The following is a 16,933-nucleotide window of genomic DNA, read 5'->3' as shown; positions in this document are numbered from 1 at the left end:
TATTTTCAAAGCACTTACGCCTATGTTTACTAAGCGGTGCTATGGGCGCGTTAGCGTTTTTAACATGTGTAAATGGTATACGTGCGTTAAACACTAACACACCCATAGAAATGTATAGGTGCGTTAGCGTTTAACGCGCCTTAAATTTACAGGCATGTTAAAAACACTAACGCACATTAGTAAACCTATCCCTTAGACTTACAAATTTGCTGCCTAAGTGAAGTGGTTTGTAATTTGCTCAGCGACCAGTTTAAAATTCCCCAGAAGCAGGTTCGTCTTATGGGCATCAGGAGCTCTGCTTGACCTTCAGTGCTGTGCCATTGCGGTATTAGCTAAGTATTGGGTCACTGTTCTTTGGTTTTATTGCACAATGTATATATAAAAGTGATTAAAATTAAAACAAACAATTAATTTAACAATGGAAAGAATCTAACCCAGTATAAGAGGCAAATGATTAATACACATGATATGCTGCAGATCTGGAATAGCTTAGTACTATAGGAGATCACATAGTCTACTTGATTTGCTTTATGACGACTCCTATTTGTTTTTTTTTCTTGTTAAGCTATTCTGGGCTTTTTGGTAATATAACCTTTTGTTTCTCACCACTGTTGTTTAGGTTTGTTTACTCTCTTTGCCGTCTCATTTTCCTATTGAGGAGTGACAGTTGTTCCCTTATATATTTTTGTAGTGTCAATCAGGATGTCAACTCTGTGGGGCAGCACTTTACAAAACCAGAACACTGTATCAAAGATTTTATGGTGAGACTAAGGTAAAATTAGTTCTTACCTGATAATTTTCTTTCCATTATTCCCAACAGATCAATCCAAAAATGAGTGGGTTATGTCCCTCTACCAGCAGGTGGAGATAGAGAGAACATCAGAGCTCTGCCATAAAGGGTACTGTGTAGCAGCCTCACTTTCAGTATGATCGATACCAAAGCAGTAAAGGCCAATGTAAAAAAGAAGCAAACTCCTGCCTCTATTCCAAACAAGCATATCACCAGCGGTTCCGTGGTCCTCCTGTTTCGTAAGTCTCCACAAGCAACGTCCTGAAGTACTGCAAGGCATTCTCTATTGGAAAGCAAATCCAAATCAGGAAGAAAAACCACGCTCCAACAGAATACGGCTCAAAAGGAAAATAAGAAGGGTGGGCCTCTGGATTGATCTGTTGGGACTAATGGAAAGAAAATTATCAAGTAAGAACTAATTTTACCTTCCATAGCATCCCACAGATCAATCCAGAGACGAGTGGGATATACGAAAACAGTCCCGAAGTAGGGTGGCACCCAAAGACAGAACACACCGGCACAGTTCATGTCGGTACCAGAGGCCACCAAGGAAGGCAGTTCATGGGTCCGGAAAAGAGATGGAAAGAAAAAGGCCCAGCATTAGGAACCAGACCACACCAAAGTGAGCCAGATTTGAGAAGGCTCAAAGCCAACTACTACTACTACTTAGCATTTCTATAGCGCTGCCAGGGTTACGCAGCGCTGTACAAGTTTAACATGGGGAAGGACAGTCCCTGCTCAAGAGAGCTTACAACTAGGATCAGGTCCTGCTTGACAGCAGTGATAAGTGCCAGCCCCGGGAAAATCCCGGCCACCCACAGGTGGAAAGACCCGCCAGACAGGGATCAAGGCTCCTCTGCCAGAGATGGAGCACGTCTCAAACTCAGAACCGGTCCCAGAGCCTAGTGCCGACAAGACACCCAGGGAGAAGCCAAGGACCGACCGCCCAGTGAAAAGGAAGCCTGACGCCTAGCAAAGTTCCATTCTGCCCTTAGGAAGGAAGCGAGACTCACAGCGCAAACAACAACAACCCGAGACAGAGGCAGAGTCGTCGTCCCCCCTCCCCCCGGCAGAGGTGGTGCCAAGAGCGAACCACCGAGGGCCCTGGCCCCAAAGCCGGCACCAAAACCCAGGTCAACCCACACAGAGCCCGGACCAACCGATAGCTACAAAGCAGAGGAGGGTCGTGAAACACTGGACGATGCTTGACTAATATAGGAGGGGGAAGCTCCACTCCCAGAAAAGAAGTTTGGAAGAACATGCTGAAGCGGAGCCCGGTGGTTCTGGAAACATGGGCAAGGAATACTGAAGCTGGAAACGAAACAGGCAGATCTCTGGAAACTATTTAAGGCTTGGGCCCCGCTACTGGAGCAAGAAACACCATTCAGTGCCGGTGCAAGGCCGAACCTCCAAAGATGGAACAGTACCCATCCACCAGGCCTGAGACAAAACCTGGAAAACAACGTGCCAGGCCTGACTGCCCCAAATGGAAAAGGCTCGTCCTCTACAGAAGGAACCAGTCAAAAGTCCAGAGAAGGAGCAAAACCCTATATTTACAGACAGCGCCAAAGCAACCTGCAGAGGCAGAGCAAAGGACAACCTACTAAGTCGAAGCAAAGAGTGAGAGCCAGTGAGGGTGCTAGACCCCAAGCCATACACCCCCACTGGAGCTGGCACAAGGCTCTACCTGTAGAGAAGGCGCAAGAGTTGACAGCCAGAGACTAAGCTAGGCGCTACTTCCAGAGTTTGCACTAGGTCAAATATTCGAAGCAAGGCCAAAAGCATGCTCCAGGAATGGAGACGGCACGAGACGCTGAGACGAAGGATTGCTCGACCTCCAGCAAAGGAGTAGTCACAGTGGTTCGCAACTGGGCGAAACTTGAGCTCCCGAGGCGGGTCCCAGCTAAACACAGAATGGGCATGCCTTGATTCCAAAAACGTAATTCAGGCTCCAGAGCCACAAGCATAACGCCTCTCTCTTTACAGCCTAGCAATCTTCTAGCTACGGCCACCGCCTTGTCACACTGTTTCGTCGCCTTCAGGTCCTCAGATACTATCACCCCAAGATCCCTCTCCCCGTCCGTACCTATCAGACTCTCCCCGCCTAACAGATATGTCTCCCTTGGATTTTACTCCCTAAATGCATCACTTTGCATTTCTTCGCATTGAATTTTAATTGCCAAACGTTAGACAATTCTTCTACCTTCCGCAGATCTTTTTTCATGTTTTCCACTCCCTCCAGGGTGTCCACTCTGTTGCAAATCTTCCAGCCAAGATGATGCTGAGTCCACTCTGAGGTCCAGTTCCAGCCTAGATGCTGAGCCTATGCCGAGTTCCAGTTCTGGCCAAGCTGCTGAGTCTATGCCAAGTTCCAGTTCTGGCCAAGCTGCTGAGTCCAAGCCGAGTTCCAGCTCCAGCCAAGCTACTGAGGCCAAGCCGAGTTCCAGTTCCAGCCAAGATGCTGAGTCCCAGCCGAGTTCCAGCTCCAGCCAAGCCAAGCCGCTGAGTCCACACCGAGCTCCAGCTCCAGCCAAGCTGCTGAGTCCATGCCGAGCTCCAGCTCCAGCCAAGCTGCTGAGTCTTCTCCAAGTTCCAGTTCTAGCCAAGATGCTAAGTTCACTCTGGGTTCCAGTCCTGATTCCTGTTCAAGTTCCAGCCCAGCTACCCCGGGTCATGTTCTGAAACTCCTCCGTAGGTTTCATCATTCTTATCCATGGAGACCTGAGTCACCCGTGGAGACCGGGGGAGGTATTGTCACGGTTGTGCCCGTTTCATGCTCTCACTCATCTCGCCACCTGGTGGTCAGACCTGGTGGCTGCGATGGACTCTCTGTTTGCTGTTTCCCATGTTCCAGAAGTCATGCTGGTCCGGTCCGGATATTCCAGCCTTCCAGACTGTCTTGGGATTTTTGGAACTTAGCAGCACCCTTACCTGGTGAACTCCCTTGTATGTTGCCTTTATTAAGCAACTGGGAACTTTCAGGCTTTGCCTTGGCAACAGAGGTCTTCAGTTGTGTTCCTGTCCTTGTTGGTCTGTTGCGGTTCCTGCCCTGAGAGCTTGCTTTGCCTGTCTTTGACCTTGCTGGTTTCCTGGTTTATTCTACGGTCTGCTGCCTGCCCAAGACTGCTTGTTTCCAGGTTTATTCTATTGTCTGCTGCCTGCCCAAGACTCTGCTTGTTTCCTGGTTTATTCTACTGCCTGCCCAAGACTCTGCTTGTTTCCTGGTTTATTCTACTGTCTGCCGCCTGCCCAAGACTCTGCTTGTTTCCTGGTTTATTCTACTGTCTGCTGCCTACCCAAGACTCTGTTTGATTCATGGACTATTCTCCTGCTTCTGCTTAGTGCTTCTGTTCCGGTCCAGCTGCTCCAGTCTGGCCTGTGCCCGTCTGTGGTCTGCCTTGCCTCCTGTTTGGGAGATCTGCCTGCCGCTGCCACTCCTCGGCAGTGGCCCAAGGGCTCACTTTTCCTCACCAGCGTGACAAATTCTAAGTATTCCATAATATATTTCTCCAAAGTAGATATATTCTGTGGAGGAGTGGCCTAGTGGTTAGGGTGGTGAACTTTGGTCCTGGGGAACTGAAGAACTGAGTTCGATTCCCGGCACAGGCAGCTCCTTGTGACTCTGGGCAAGTCACTTAACCCTCCATTGCCTGCCGCATTGAGCCTGCCATGAGTGGGAAAGCGCGGGGTACAAATGTAACAAAATAAATCTTGTAATATAGCCTCATTCAGCCGCCAATATCTGGGACCCCTACTCTTGCTATGGCCCCATCTCCCAGCCAGAAATCTATCCTGGAAAAGGTATTATATTTAGGGGAACAGTAAGTATAGTCCCTCTCCTGGCCATGGGTATCACGCCAAAGATCCACCAGCCCCCAGCGTGCCAAAAAGCTTCTAAATAAGGTTCTATCCCGCTTGGCGTAATGCACCGTTCCTGTTATCCAGTAGTGGGTCTACCATGAGATTAAAGTCGCCCTCCACCACAAGCTGCCCCTCACCATAGCACTGTAACACCTTCTCTAGGTCTGCTAAAAAAGCCCCTTGATTCTCATTAGGGGCATAAATCGATAATAGAATTTAAGGAGCATTGTCCAAAGATACTGTAACTAACAGGTATCTGCCCTCCTTGTCTGGGATGACCTGGTGTATTTGTCAAGGGAGGGTAGAGGATAAAGCTATAAGAACCCCTTTCATTTTCATATTAGCGGAATTAGAGGGAAACAAGATAGTGGGGAAGTGTCTATGACTAACCAACTTTTCATGTTGTTGCTTTAAATGGGTCTCTTAAATAAATATTATATCTGCCCACAGGCGTAGCATTTCTTTAAACATCATTTTACACTTGATAGGAGAGGTAAGGCCACAAACATTAAAAGTAACACAGTTAAACACAGACATAGAGCCAATATCAACTAGTAGGCCTAATCAGCTACCACCAAGTACCATAGAGAAACCCCCAAACCCCCCTCCTCAAATCCCCCCCCAAAAAACCAACCAAGGCATGTCACTACTCCAAATCGTAACATGCCTGTAGAAGAAGGAAGTGAGTCTCCCAGCTATCTGCCACTCGGAACTAGCGTAAAGCCTCAACAGGATCAGCCTCTTGATAATTGTCACCGGCTTTCCAAAATGTCTATAATAAGAGAGTTTCGAAAACAAAGATCTCAGCCTGGCCTAGATGATGGTAATAGCTGTTTCCCAGAAGCTTGTCTCTGAAGGTGGCCCTTCCCCTGGGACACTTGTTGCCACTTTGGCCTGTCCAGCTTCTTGTTACTAGGCTGATGAGTATTTGCAGGAGGTTCACACAAATTAGATGTGGGTAGAAATTCTTGCGCTTCTTCTAGCAAACCAACCCTGTGCTGTTTGCTCTCTTTATAAAATACTAGGGCAAAAGGGTGCTGCCACTTCTCCTCCCATAAGTGATGGGTTAGAGGACGCAGTTCTGTGTCATCTGCAAATTTAATCAACTCACTCGTCGTCCCGATTTCCAGATCATTTAAAAATATGTTAAATGGCACCAGTCCAAGTACAGATCCCTGCTGCACCCCACTATTCGTCCCATAGAGAGAAATGGCCATTTAACACTACTCTCTGTTTTCTGTTGAATGACCAATTCCTAATCCACACCAGAACATTGCCTCCTATCCCATGGCTCTTTAATTTTCTCAGTAGCCTCTCATGAGGCTGAACCCATCCTGGCTCTGTCCCATTAAACCATGTTTGTCTATGTATTCAGTAATTATATTCTTTCTAATAGATTCCACTATTTTACCCGGCAGTGATGTCAGATGTCACACTGGCCAACCTCCAGTCTTCAGGTAGTGTGGATGACTTTAACAACAGGTTACAGATTACAAACAGCAGATCAGCAAATTCATGTTTGAGTTCTTTTAGTACCCTTGGATGTATTCCATTCAGTCCGGGTGATTTACTATTCTTTAATGTGTAGATTTGGCTTAGTACATCTTCCAGGTTCACCGAGCCTTTTCAGTTCCTGCGCATTGTCACCCTTGAAAACCATTTCCATTACAGGCAGATCTCTTACATATTATTTATTATTTATTTAGTGCATTTGTATCCCACATTTTCCCACCTCTTTGCAGGCTCAATGTGGCTTACAATACATCATGAATAGTGGAAATATATAATAAGATAAACAATTAGTATTATGGAAGGATCTTGGGTAACATGATAATGAAAAAGTATGATATTAGTATAAGAAGCAAATATAAGACATCTTCTTCATAAAGACTGAAACAAATAATTCATTCAGTTTCTGTGCTATGGCCTGGTCCTCCCTGAGTGCCCCTTTATGATCTAATGGTCCCAGAGATTCCCTCGCAGGCTTTCTGCTTCTGATGTACATGAAAAAGTTGTTACTATGAGTTTTTGCCTCTATGGAAGTTTCTTATATTCTCTTTTAGCCTTGATAATGCTGCCACAAGATCACCTCCAATATTATGGTTATAACACCAACAAATTCCCTCATAATCCCAATTATACCGCTGTCAGCATATCTTCAATAAACCAATTGTATAGCCTCCAGCCCACCCTCAAAATTCTGATCCCTATCATACTCTCCTCAGCCCATTCTCGATGTCCTGATACCAACCATGCAGCCCCCCAGTACACACACTGTCCTGAAGATGCCCTCAATATCCTGGTGATACAGCCCTATCGCACCGTTATTGAAGCAATCACAACAGCTCTGCCAAACATCAATATCTCATCATGCCATTGCCTTCAATGCTGCCTCAGTATACCACCCCTACCCTGGGACAATATCCCAATAATGCAGCATCCAGCCCATCCTCAAAATCCCAATCACACTGTCCCAGCACAATCTTACGGCCCAGTCCCACTCAATATCGCAGAACCCCTAGGCCAGACCTCAACAAAGTATTACTAAATCAAGGTGGCAGTAACAGAGACCGCTCTGACTTCTCCTTCCCCAATACTCCAACGAGTTTAACTGGGGAGGAGTGCTGAGTGGTCTTCTGCTTCTTCCCCATCCTTAGATCACCAGTTGCTCTTTTAGAAATAGGTTCATTTCTTAGTCTGTATCTGTAACCAAAAGTCTTTAGTAAATCAGTTCCCCTGCAAATAGGGTTGCCAACTGGATCCTGATTCGTCCGACAGGGTTGAGTCTGTACTGGATTTACCACACTGCATGCAGGGTACAATTAGAAACAGTACAGTGATGAAAATGATAACGGGGATGGGACGACTTCCCTATAAGGAAAAGCTAAAGCGGCTAGGGCTCTTCAGCTTGGAGAAAAGGCGGCTGAAGGGAGACATGATAGAGGTCTATAAAATAATGAATCGAGTTGAACGGGTAGATGTGAAGGGTCTGTTTACGCTTTCCAAAAATACTAGGACTAGGGGGCATGCCATGAAGCTACAATGTAGTATATTTAAAAAAATTGGAGAAAATGTTTCTTCTCTCAACGTGTAATTAAACTCTGGAATTCATTGCCAGAGAATGTGGTAAAAGCGGTTAGCTTAGCGGAGTTTTAAAAAGGTTTGGATAGCTTCCTAAAGGAAAAGTCCATTAATAAATGGACTTGGGGAAAATCAACTATTTCTGGGATAAGCAGTATAGAATGTTTTGTACTTTTTTGGGATCTTGCCAGGTATCTGTGACCTGGATTGGCCACTTTTGGAAACAGGATGCTGGCCTTGATGGACCTTTGGTCTTTCCCAGTATGGCAATACTTATGTACTTACTAGGAAAAAAGGCACGTTTCTCACACAAATGAAACGGGCGCTGGCAAGCTTTTCCTCGGAGTGTGTATGTTTTACAGAGTGTGTGTGAGAGTGAGTGTGTGATAGAGAGTGAATATGTGAGTGTGTGTGTGAGAATGAAAGTGTGTGCCAGGGGCCCCCCCTCCCTCCCAGTTCCAGGGTGGCCCTCTCCCCCTCCCTCCCAGTTCCAGGGTCATTGCCCCCCCTCCCTCCCAGTTCCAGGGTCATTGCCCCCTTCCTCCGTCCCAGTTCCAGAGTCGCCCTCCTTCCTCCGTCCCAGTTCCAGGGTCTTCCTCCCTCCCTCCGTTGGGTGCTGAGAGGCAGCATGCTGTAGCAGCAAAGGCCACCTGGGAAATGCTCCCTTTTGTCCTTCAACAAAGTTACCTTATTACATTTGTAAAGGTGAACAATCCGTATTATTGAAACGGAGCTCATTTTCGAAAGGCTTTTTTTTTTCCTCACACTCTTTTAAGATGCAGTCTGAACCCTTCAGTGAAGCCACAGTCAGCTTCAGAACTTTGGAGGTGTCCACTCCTGCTGATTACCCGCCCTCAACATTATCACGTTTTGATGCGAGGGTGGGTCGACATCATCACGTTTAGACGCGAGGGTGGGGCAGAGAGACATGGGCAAAGAGAGGGAACCCTTCAGTGAAGCCACGGAGTCAGTTTCAGAATGTTGGAGGTGCTTTTTATTATAGTAGATGTTTTGGGAGCTACTCATAAGTACGTAAGTATTGCCATACTGGGACACGTAGAATCTCAAATAGAAGCAACAAGGAAGGGCGATGAAAATGATAGAGGGGATGGGACGACTTCCCTATGAGGAAAGGCTAAAGCGGCTAGGGCTCTTCAGCTTGGAGAAAAGGCGGCTGAGGGGAGACATGATAGAGGTCTATAAAATAATGAGTGGAGTTGAACGGGTAGATGTGAAGCGTCTGTTTACACTTTCCAAAAATACTAGGACTAGAGGGCATGCAACGAAGCTACAAAGTAGTAAATTTAAAACGAATCGGAGAAAATGTTTCTTCACCCAACGCATAATTAAACACTGGAATTCATTGCAAGAGAATATAGTAAAAGTGTTTAGCTTGGGGGGGGGGGGGGGGGGTTAAAAAAGGTTTGGATATCTTCATTAAAAAAAAGTCCACAAACCGACTAGGATGGGAAAAATGCACTGCTGATTTCTAGGATAACAGAGTGAAATGTTGATGGTCCCAGTGGATTCCCTAAGAAAAGCATTCACTGTGGTCAGCCCTGGACTGCATCAACCCTGTTGGGAGAAACCTACTTCCAAACCCCTTCCCAAAATATGCTGTTAACTGTCTGACAAATGAAGAAGGGAGGAAAGTGCTCTCAGCCCTCTCCTAGACCTTCTCCTCTGTCTCCCACAACCACCCAACCCCCTCCTTCCTCCTCATACTCACACTTGAATCTCTCACCTGCATCCTCCTCCCCAGTACCCACCGTCAACTCTGAGCCGGAAGAGAACCTTTGGAGCACTTCCAGGTCACCCATGACGTCAAGCGCACGCGCAAGGTGAAGGGTCGTAGCGGGAGGCGCGCGCTGGATGTTTAGAAACGAAGAGAGAGAAGAGGAGCGACGGAGCTCGGGGATGCGCTGGAAACATGAGCGAAAGAGGAACCGAGAGTGAGGTAGAATACAACTCCCCCCCCCCCCCCAACACACTGAACATGCACTGACACTACACACCCCCAAAACACACAGGACTCAATGCACCTGACACACTGTGACCCCAGAAATACACAATAACACTACACACCCCCAACACACACAGGACTCAATGCACCTGACACACTGTGACCCAGAAATACACAATAACACTGAAATACACTGACACTAGACACCCCCAAAACACACAGGACTCAATGCACATGACACACTGTGACCCCAGAAATACACAATAACACTACACACCCCCAACACACACAGGACTCAATGCACCTGACACACTGTGACCCCAGAAATACACAATAACACTACACACCCCCAACACACACAGGACTCAATGCACCTGACACACTGTGACCCAGAAATACACAATAACACTGAAATACACTGACACTAGACACCCCCAAAACACACAGGACTCAATGCACATGACACACTGTGACCCCAGAAATACACAATAACACTGAAATACACTGACACTACACACCCCCAACACACACAGGACTCAATGCACCTGACACACTGTGACCCAGAAATACACAATAACACTTAAATACACTGACACTAGACACCCCCAAAACACACAGGACTCAATGCACATGACACACTGTGACCCAAGAAATACACAATAACACTGAAATACACTGACACCCCCAACACACACAGGACTCAATGCACCTGACACACTGTGACCCCAGAAATACACAATAACACTGAAATACACTGACACTAGACACCCCCAACCCACACAGGACTCACTGCACCTGACACACTGTGACCCAGAAATACACAATAACACTGAAATACACTGACACCCCCAACACACACAGGACTCAATGCACCTGACACACTGTGACCCCAGAAATACACAATAACACTGAAATACACTGACACCCCCAACACACACAGGACTCAATGCACAAGACACACTGTGACCCCAGAAATACACAATAACACTGAAATACACTGACACTACACACCCCCAACACACACAGGACTCAATGCACCTGACACACTGTGACCCCAGAAATACACAATAACACTGAAATACACTGACACTACACACCCCCAACACACACAGGACTCACTGCACCTGACACACTGTGACCCAGAAATACACAATAACACTGAAATACACTGACACTAGACACCCCCAAAACACACAGGACTCAATGCACATGACACACTGTGACCCAAGAAATACACAATAACACTGAAATACACTGACACCCCCAACACACACAGGACTCAATGCACCTGACACACTGTGACCCCAGAAATACACAATAACACTGAAATACACTGACACTAGACACCCCCAACACACACAGGACTCACTGCACCTGACACACTGTGACCCAGAAATACACAATAACACTGAAATACACTGACACCCCCAACACACACAGGACTCAATGCACCTGACACACTGTGACCCCAGAAATACACAATAACACTGAAATACACTGACACCCCCAACACACACAGGACTCAATGCACAAGACACACTGTGACCCCAGAAATACACAATAACACTGAAATACACTGACACTACACACCCCCAACACACACAGGACTCAATGCACCTGACACACTGTGACCCCAGAAATACACAATAACACTGAAATACACTGACACTACACACCCCCAACACACACAGGACTCAATGCACCTGACACACTGTGACCCAGAAATACACAATAACACTGAAATACACTGACACTAGACACCCCCAACCCACACAGGACTCAATGCACATGACACACTGTGACCCCAGAAATACACAATAACACTGAAATACACTGACACTACACACCCCCAACACACACAGGACTCAATGCACCTGACACACTGTGACCCAGAAATACACAATAACACTGAAATACACTGACACTAGACACCCCCAAAACACACAGGACTCAATGCACATGACACACTGTGACCCAAGAAATACACAATAACACTGAAATACACTGACACCCCCAACACACACAGGACTCAATGCACCTGACACACTGTGACCCCAGAAATACACAATAACACTGAAATACACTGACACTAGACACCCCCAACACACACAGGACTCACTGCACCTGACACACTGTGACCCAGAAATACACAATAACACTGAAATACACTGACACCCCCAACACACACAGGACTCAATGCACCTGACACACTGTGACCCCAGAAATACACAATAACACTGAAATACACTGACACCCCCAACACACACAGGACTCAATGCACAAGACACACTGTGACCCCAGAAATACACAATAACACTGAAATACACTGACACTACACACCCCCAACACACACAGGACTCAATGCACCTGACACACTGTGACCCCAGAAATACACAATAACACTGAAATACACTGACACTACACACCCCCAACACACACAGGACTCAATGCACCTGACACACTGTGACCCCAGAAATACACAATAACACTGAAATACACTGACACCCCCAACACACACAGGACTCAATGCACATGACACACTGTGACCCAGAAATACACAATAACACTGAAATACACTGACACTAGACACCCCCAAAACACACAGGACTCAATGCACATGACACACTGTGACCCCAGAAATACACAATAACACTACACACCCCCAACACACACAGGACTCAATGCACCTGACACACTGTGACCCAGAAATACACAATAACACTGAAATACACTGACACTAGACACCCCCAAAACACACAGGACTCAATGCACATGACACACTGTGACCCCAGAAATACACAATAACACTGAAATACACTGACACTACACACCCCCAACACACACAGGACTCAATGCACCTGACACACTGTGACCCAGAAATACACAATAACACTTAAATACACTGACACTAGACACCCCCAAAACACACAGGACTCAATGCACATGACACACTGTGACCCAAGAAATACACAATAACACTGAAATACACTGACACCCCCAACACACACAGGACTCAATGCACCTGACACACTGTGACCCCAGAAATACACAATAACACTGAAATACACTGACACTAGACACCCCCAACCCACACAGGACTCACTGCACCTGACACACTGTGACCCAGAAATACACAATAACACTGAAATACACTGACACCCCCAACACACACAGGACTCAATGCACATGACACACTGTGACCCCAGAAATACACAATAACACTGAAATACACTGACACCCCCAACACACACAGGACTCAATGCACAAGACACACTGTGACCCCAGAAATACACAATAACACTGAAATACACTGACACTACACACCCCCAACACACACAGGACTCAATGCACCTGACACACTGTGACCCCAGAAATACACAATAACACTGAAATACACTGACACTACACACCCCCAACACACACAGGACTCACTGCACCTGACACACTGTGACCCAGAAATACACAATAACACTGAAATACACTGACACTAGACACCCCCAACCCACACAGGACTCAATGCACATGACACACTGTGACCCCAGAAATACACAATAACACTGAAATACACTGACACTACACACCCCCAACACACACAGGACTCAATGCACCTGACACACTGTGACCCAGAAATACACAATAACACTGAAATACACTGACACTAGACACCCCCAAAACACACAGGACTCAATGCACATGACACACTGTGACCCAAGAAATACACAATAACACTGAAATACACTGACACCCCCAACACACACAGGACTCAATGCACCTGACACACTGTGACCCCAGAAATACACAATAACACTGAAATACACTGACACTAGACACCCCCAACCCACACAGGACTCACTGCACCTGACACACTGTGACCCAGAAATACACAATAACACTGAAATACACTGACACCCCCAACACACACAGGACTCAATGCACCTGACACACTGTGACCCCAGAAATACACAATAACACTGAAATACACTGACACCCCCAACACACACAGGACTCAATGCACAAGACACACTGTGACCCCAGAAATACACAATAACACTGAAATACACTGACACTACACACCCCCAACACACACAGGACTCAATGCACCTGACACACTGTGACCCCAGAAATACACAATAACACTGAAATACACTGACACTACACACCCCCAACACACACAGGACTCAATGCACCTGACACACTGTGACCCCAGAAATACACAATAACACTGAAATACACTGACACCCCCAACACACACAGGACTCAATGCACATGACACACTGTGACCCAGAAATACACAATAACACTGAAATACACTGACACTAGACACCCCCAAAACACACAGGACTCAATGCACATGACACACTGTGACCCCAGAAATACACAATAACACTGAAATACACTGACACTACACACCCCCAACACACACAGGACTCAATGCACCTGACACACTGTGACCCAGAAATACACAATAACACTTAAATACACTGACACTAGACACCCCCAAACACACAGGACTCAATGCACATGACACACTGTGACCCAAGAAATACACAATAACACTGAAATACACTGACACCCCCAACACACACAGGACTCAATGCACCTGACACACTGTGACCCCAGAAATACACAATAACACTGAAATACACTGACACTAGACACCCCCAACCCACACAGGACTCACTGCACCTGACACACTGTGACCCAGAAATACACAATAACACTGAAATACACTGACACCCCCAACACACACAGGACTCAATGCACCTGACACACTGTGACCCCAGAAATACACAATAACACTGAAATACACTGACACCCCCAACACACACAGGACTCAATGCACAAGACACACTGTGACCCCAGAAATACACAATAACACTGAAATACACTGACACTACACACCCCCAACACACACAGGACTCAATGCACCTGACACACTGTGACCCCAGAAATACACAATAACACTGAAATACACTGACACTACACACCCCCAACACACACAGGACTCAATGCACCTGACACACTGTGACCCAGAAATACACAATAACACTGAAATACACTGACACTAGACACCCCCAAAACACACAGGACTCAATGCACATGACACACTGTGACCCCAGAAATACACAATAACACTGAAATACACTGACACTACACACCCCCAACACACACAGGACTCAATGCACCTGACACACTGTGACCCAGAAATACACAATAACACTGAAATACACTGACACTAGACACCCCCAAAACACACAGGACTCAATGCACATGACACACTGTGACCCAAGAAATACACAATAACACTGAAATACACTGACACCCCCAACACACACAGGACTCAATGCACCTGACACACTGTGACCCCAGAAATACACAATAACACTGAAATACACTGACACTAGACACCCCCCAACCCACACAGGACTCACTGCACCTGACACACTGTGACCCAGAAATACACAATAACACTGAAATACACTGACACCCCAACACACACAGGACTCAATGCACCTGACACACTGTGACCCCAGAAATACACAATAACACTGAAATACACTGACACCCCCAACACACACAGGACTCAATGCACAAGACACACTGTGACCCCAGAAATACACAATAACACTGAAATACACTGACACTACACACCCCCAACACACACAGGACTCAATGCACCTGACACACTGTGACCCCAGAAATACACAATAACACTGAAATACACTGACACTACACACCCCCAACACACACAGGACTCAATGCACCTGACACACTGTGACCCCAGAAATACACAATAACACTGAAATACACTGACACCCCCAACACACACAGGACTCAATGCACATGACACACTGTGACCCAGAAATACACAATAACACTGAAATACACTGACACTAGACACCCCCAAAACACACAGGACTCAATGCACATGACACACTGTGACCCCAGAAATACACAATAACACTGAAATACACTGACACTACACACCCCCAACACACACAGGACTCAATGCACCTGACACACTGTGACCCAGAAATACACAATAACACTGAAATACACTGACACTAGACACCCCCAAAACACACAGGACTCAATGCACATAACACACTGTGACCCCAGAAATACACAATAACACTGAAATACACTGACACTACACACCCCCAACACACACAGGACTCAATGCACCTGACACACTGTGACCCAGAAATACACAATAACACTGAAATACACTGACACTAGACACCGCCAAAACACACAGGACTCAATGCACATGACACACTGTGACCCAAGAAATACACAATAACACTGAAATACACTGACACCCCAACACACACAGGACTCAATGCACCTGACACACTGTGACCCCAGAAATACACAATAACACTGAAATACACTGACACTAGACACCCCCAACCCACACAGGACTCACTGCACCTGACACACTGTGACCCAGAAATACACAATAACACTGAAATACACTGACACCCCCAACACACACAGGACTCAATGCACCTGACACACTGTGACCCCAGAAATACACAATAACACTGAAATACACTGACACCCCCAACACACACAGGACTCAATGCACAAGACACACTGTGACCCCAGAAATACACAATAACACTGAAATACACTGACACTACACACCCCCAACCCACACAGGACTCAATGCACATGACACACTGTGACCCCAGAAATACAAAATAACACTGAAATACACTGACACTACACACCCCCAACCCACACAGGACTCAATGCACATGACACACTGTGACCCCAGAAATACACAATAACACTGAAATACACTGACACTAGAACCCCCAACCCACACAGGACTCAATGCACCTCACACACTGTGACCCCAGAAATACACAATAACACTGAAATACACTGACACTAGAACCCCCAACCCACACAGGACTCAATGCACCTCACACACTGTGACCCCAGAAATACACAATAACACTGAAATACACTGACACTACACACCCCCAACACACACAGGACTCAATGCACCTCACACACTGTGACCCCAGAAATACACAATAACACTGAAATACACTGACACTACACACCCCCAACCCACACAGGACTCAATGCACCTGACACACTGTGACCCCAGAAATACACAATAACACTGAAATACACTGACACTACACACCCCCAACCCACACAGGACTCAATGCACATGACACACTGTGACCCCAGAAATACACAATAACACTGAAATACAC

General features: G+C 46.4%; 1 protein-coding gene across 1 annotated transcript in view; it reads right to left on the bottom strand.

The window, feature by feature from the left end:
• LOC115459110 (mediator of RNA polymerase II transcription subunit 8-like) overlaps positions 1-9,520 on the bottom strand; it is a gene marked incomplete at its 3' end in the record, with an annotated part of 52,290 nt that extends 42,770 nt beyond the window's left edge. The window contains exon 1 of the mRNA XM_030188975.1: positions 9,477-9,520. Within this exon, the coding sequence (XP_030044835.1) occupies positions 9,477-9,482 (6 nt within the window). The remainder of the gene's footprint in view (positions 1-9,476) is intronic.
• Between the last annotated feature and the right edge of the window lie 7,413 nt (positions 9,521-16,933).

The sequence above is a fragment of the Microcaecilia unicolor genome, unplaced genomic scaffold, assembly GCF_901765095.1.
Source record: "Microcaecilia unicolor unplaced genomic scaffold, aMicUni1.1, whole genome shotgun sequence".
Taxonomy (NCBI): Eukaryota; Metazoa; Chordata; class Amphibia; order Gymnophiona; family Siphonopidae; genus Microcaecilia; species Microcaecilia unicolor.
Note: the sequence above shows the minus strand (reverse complement) of the source record. Positions and strands in the feature narration are given on the sequence as shown.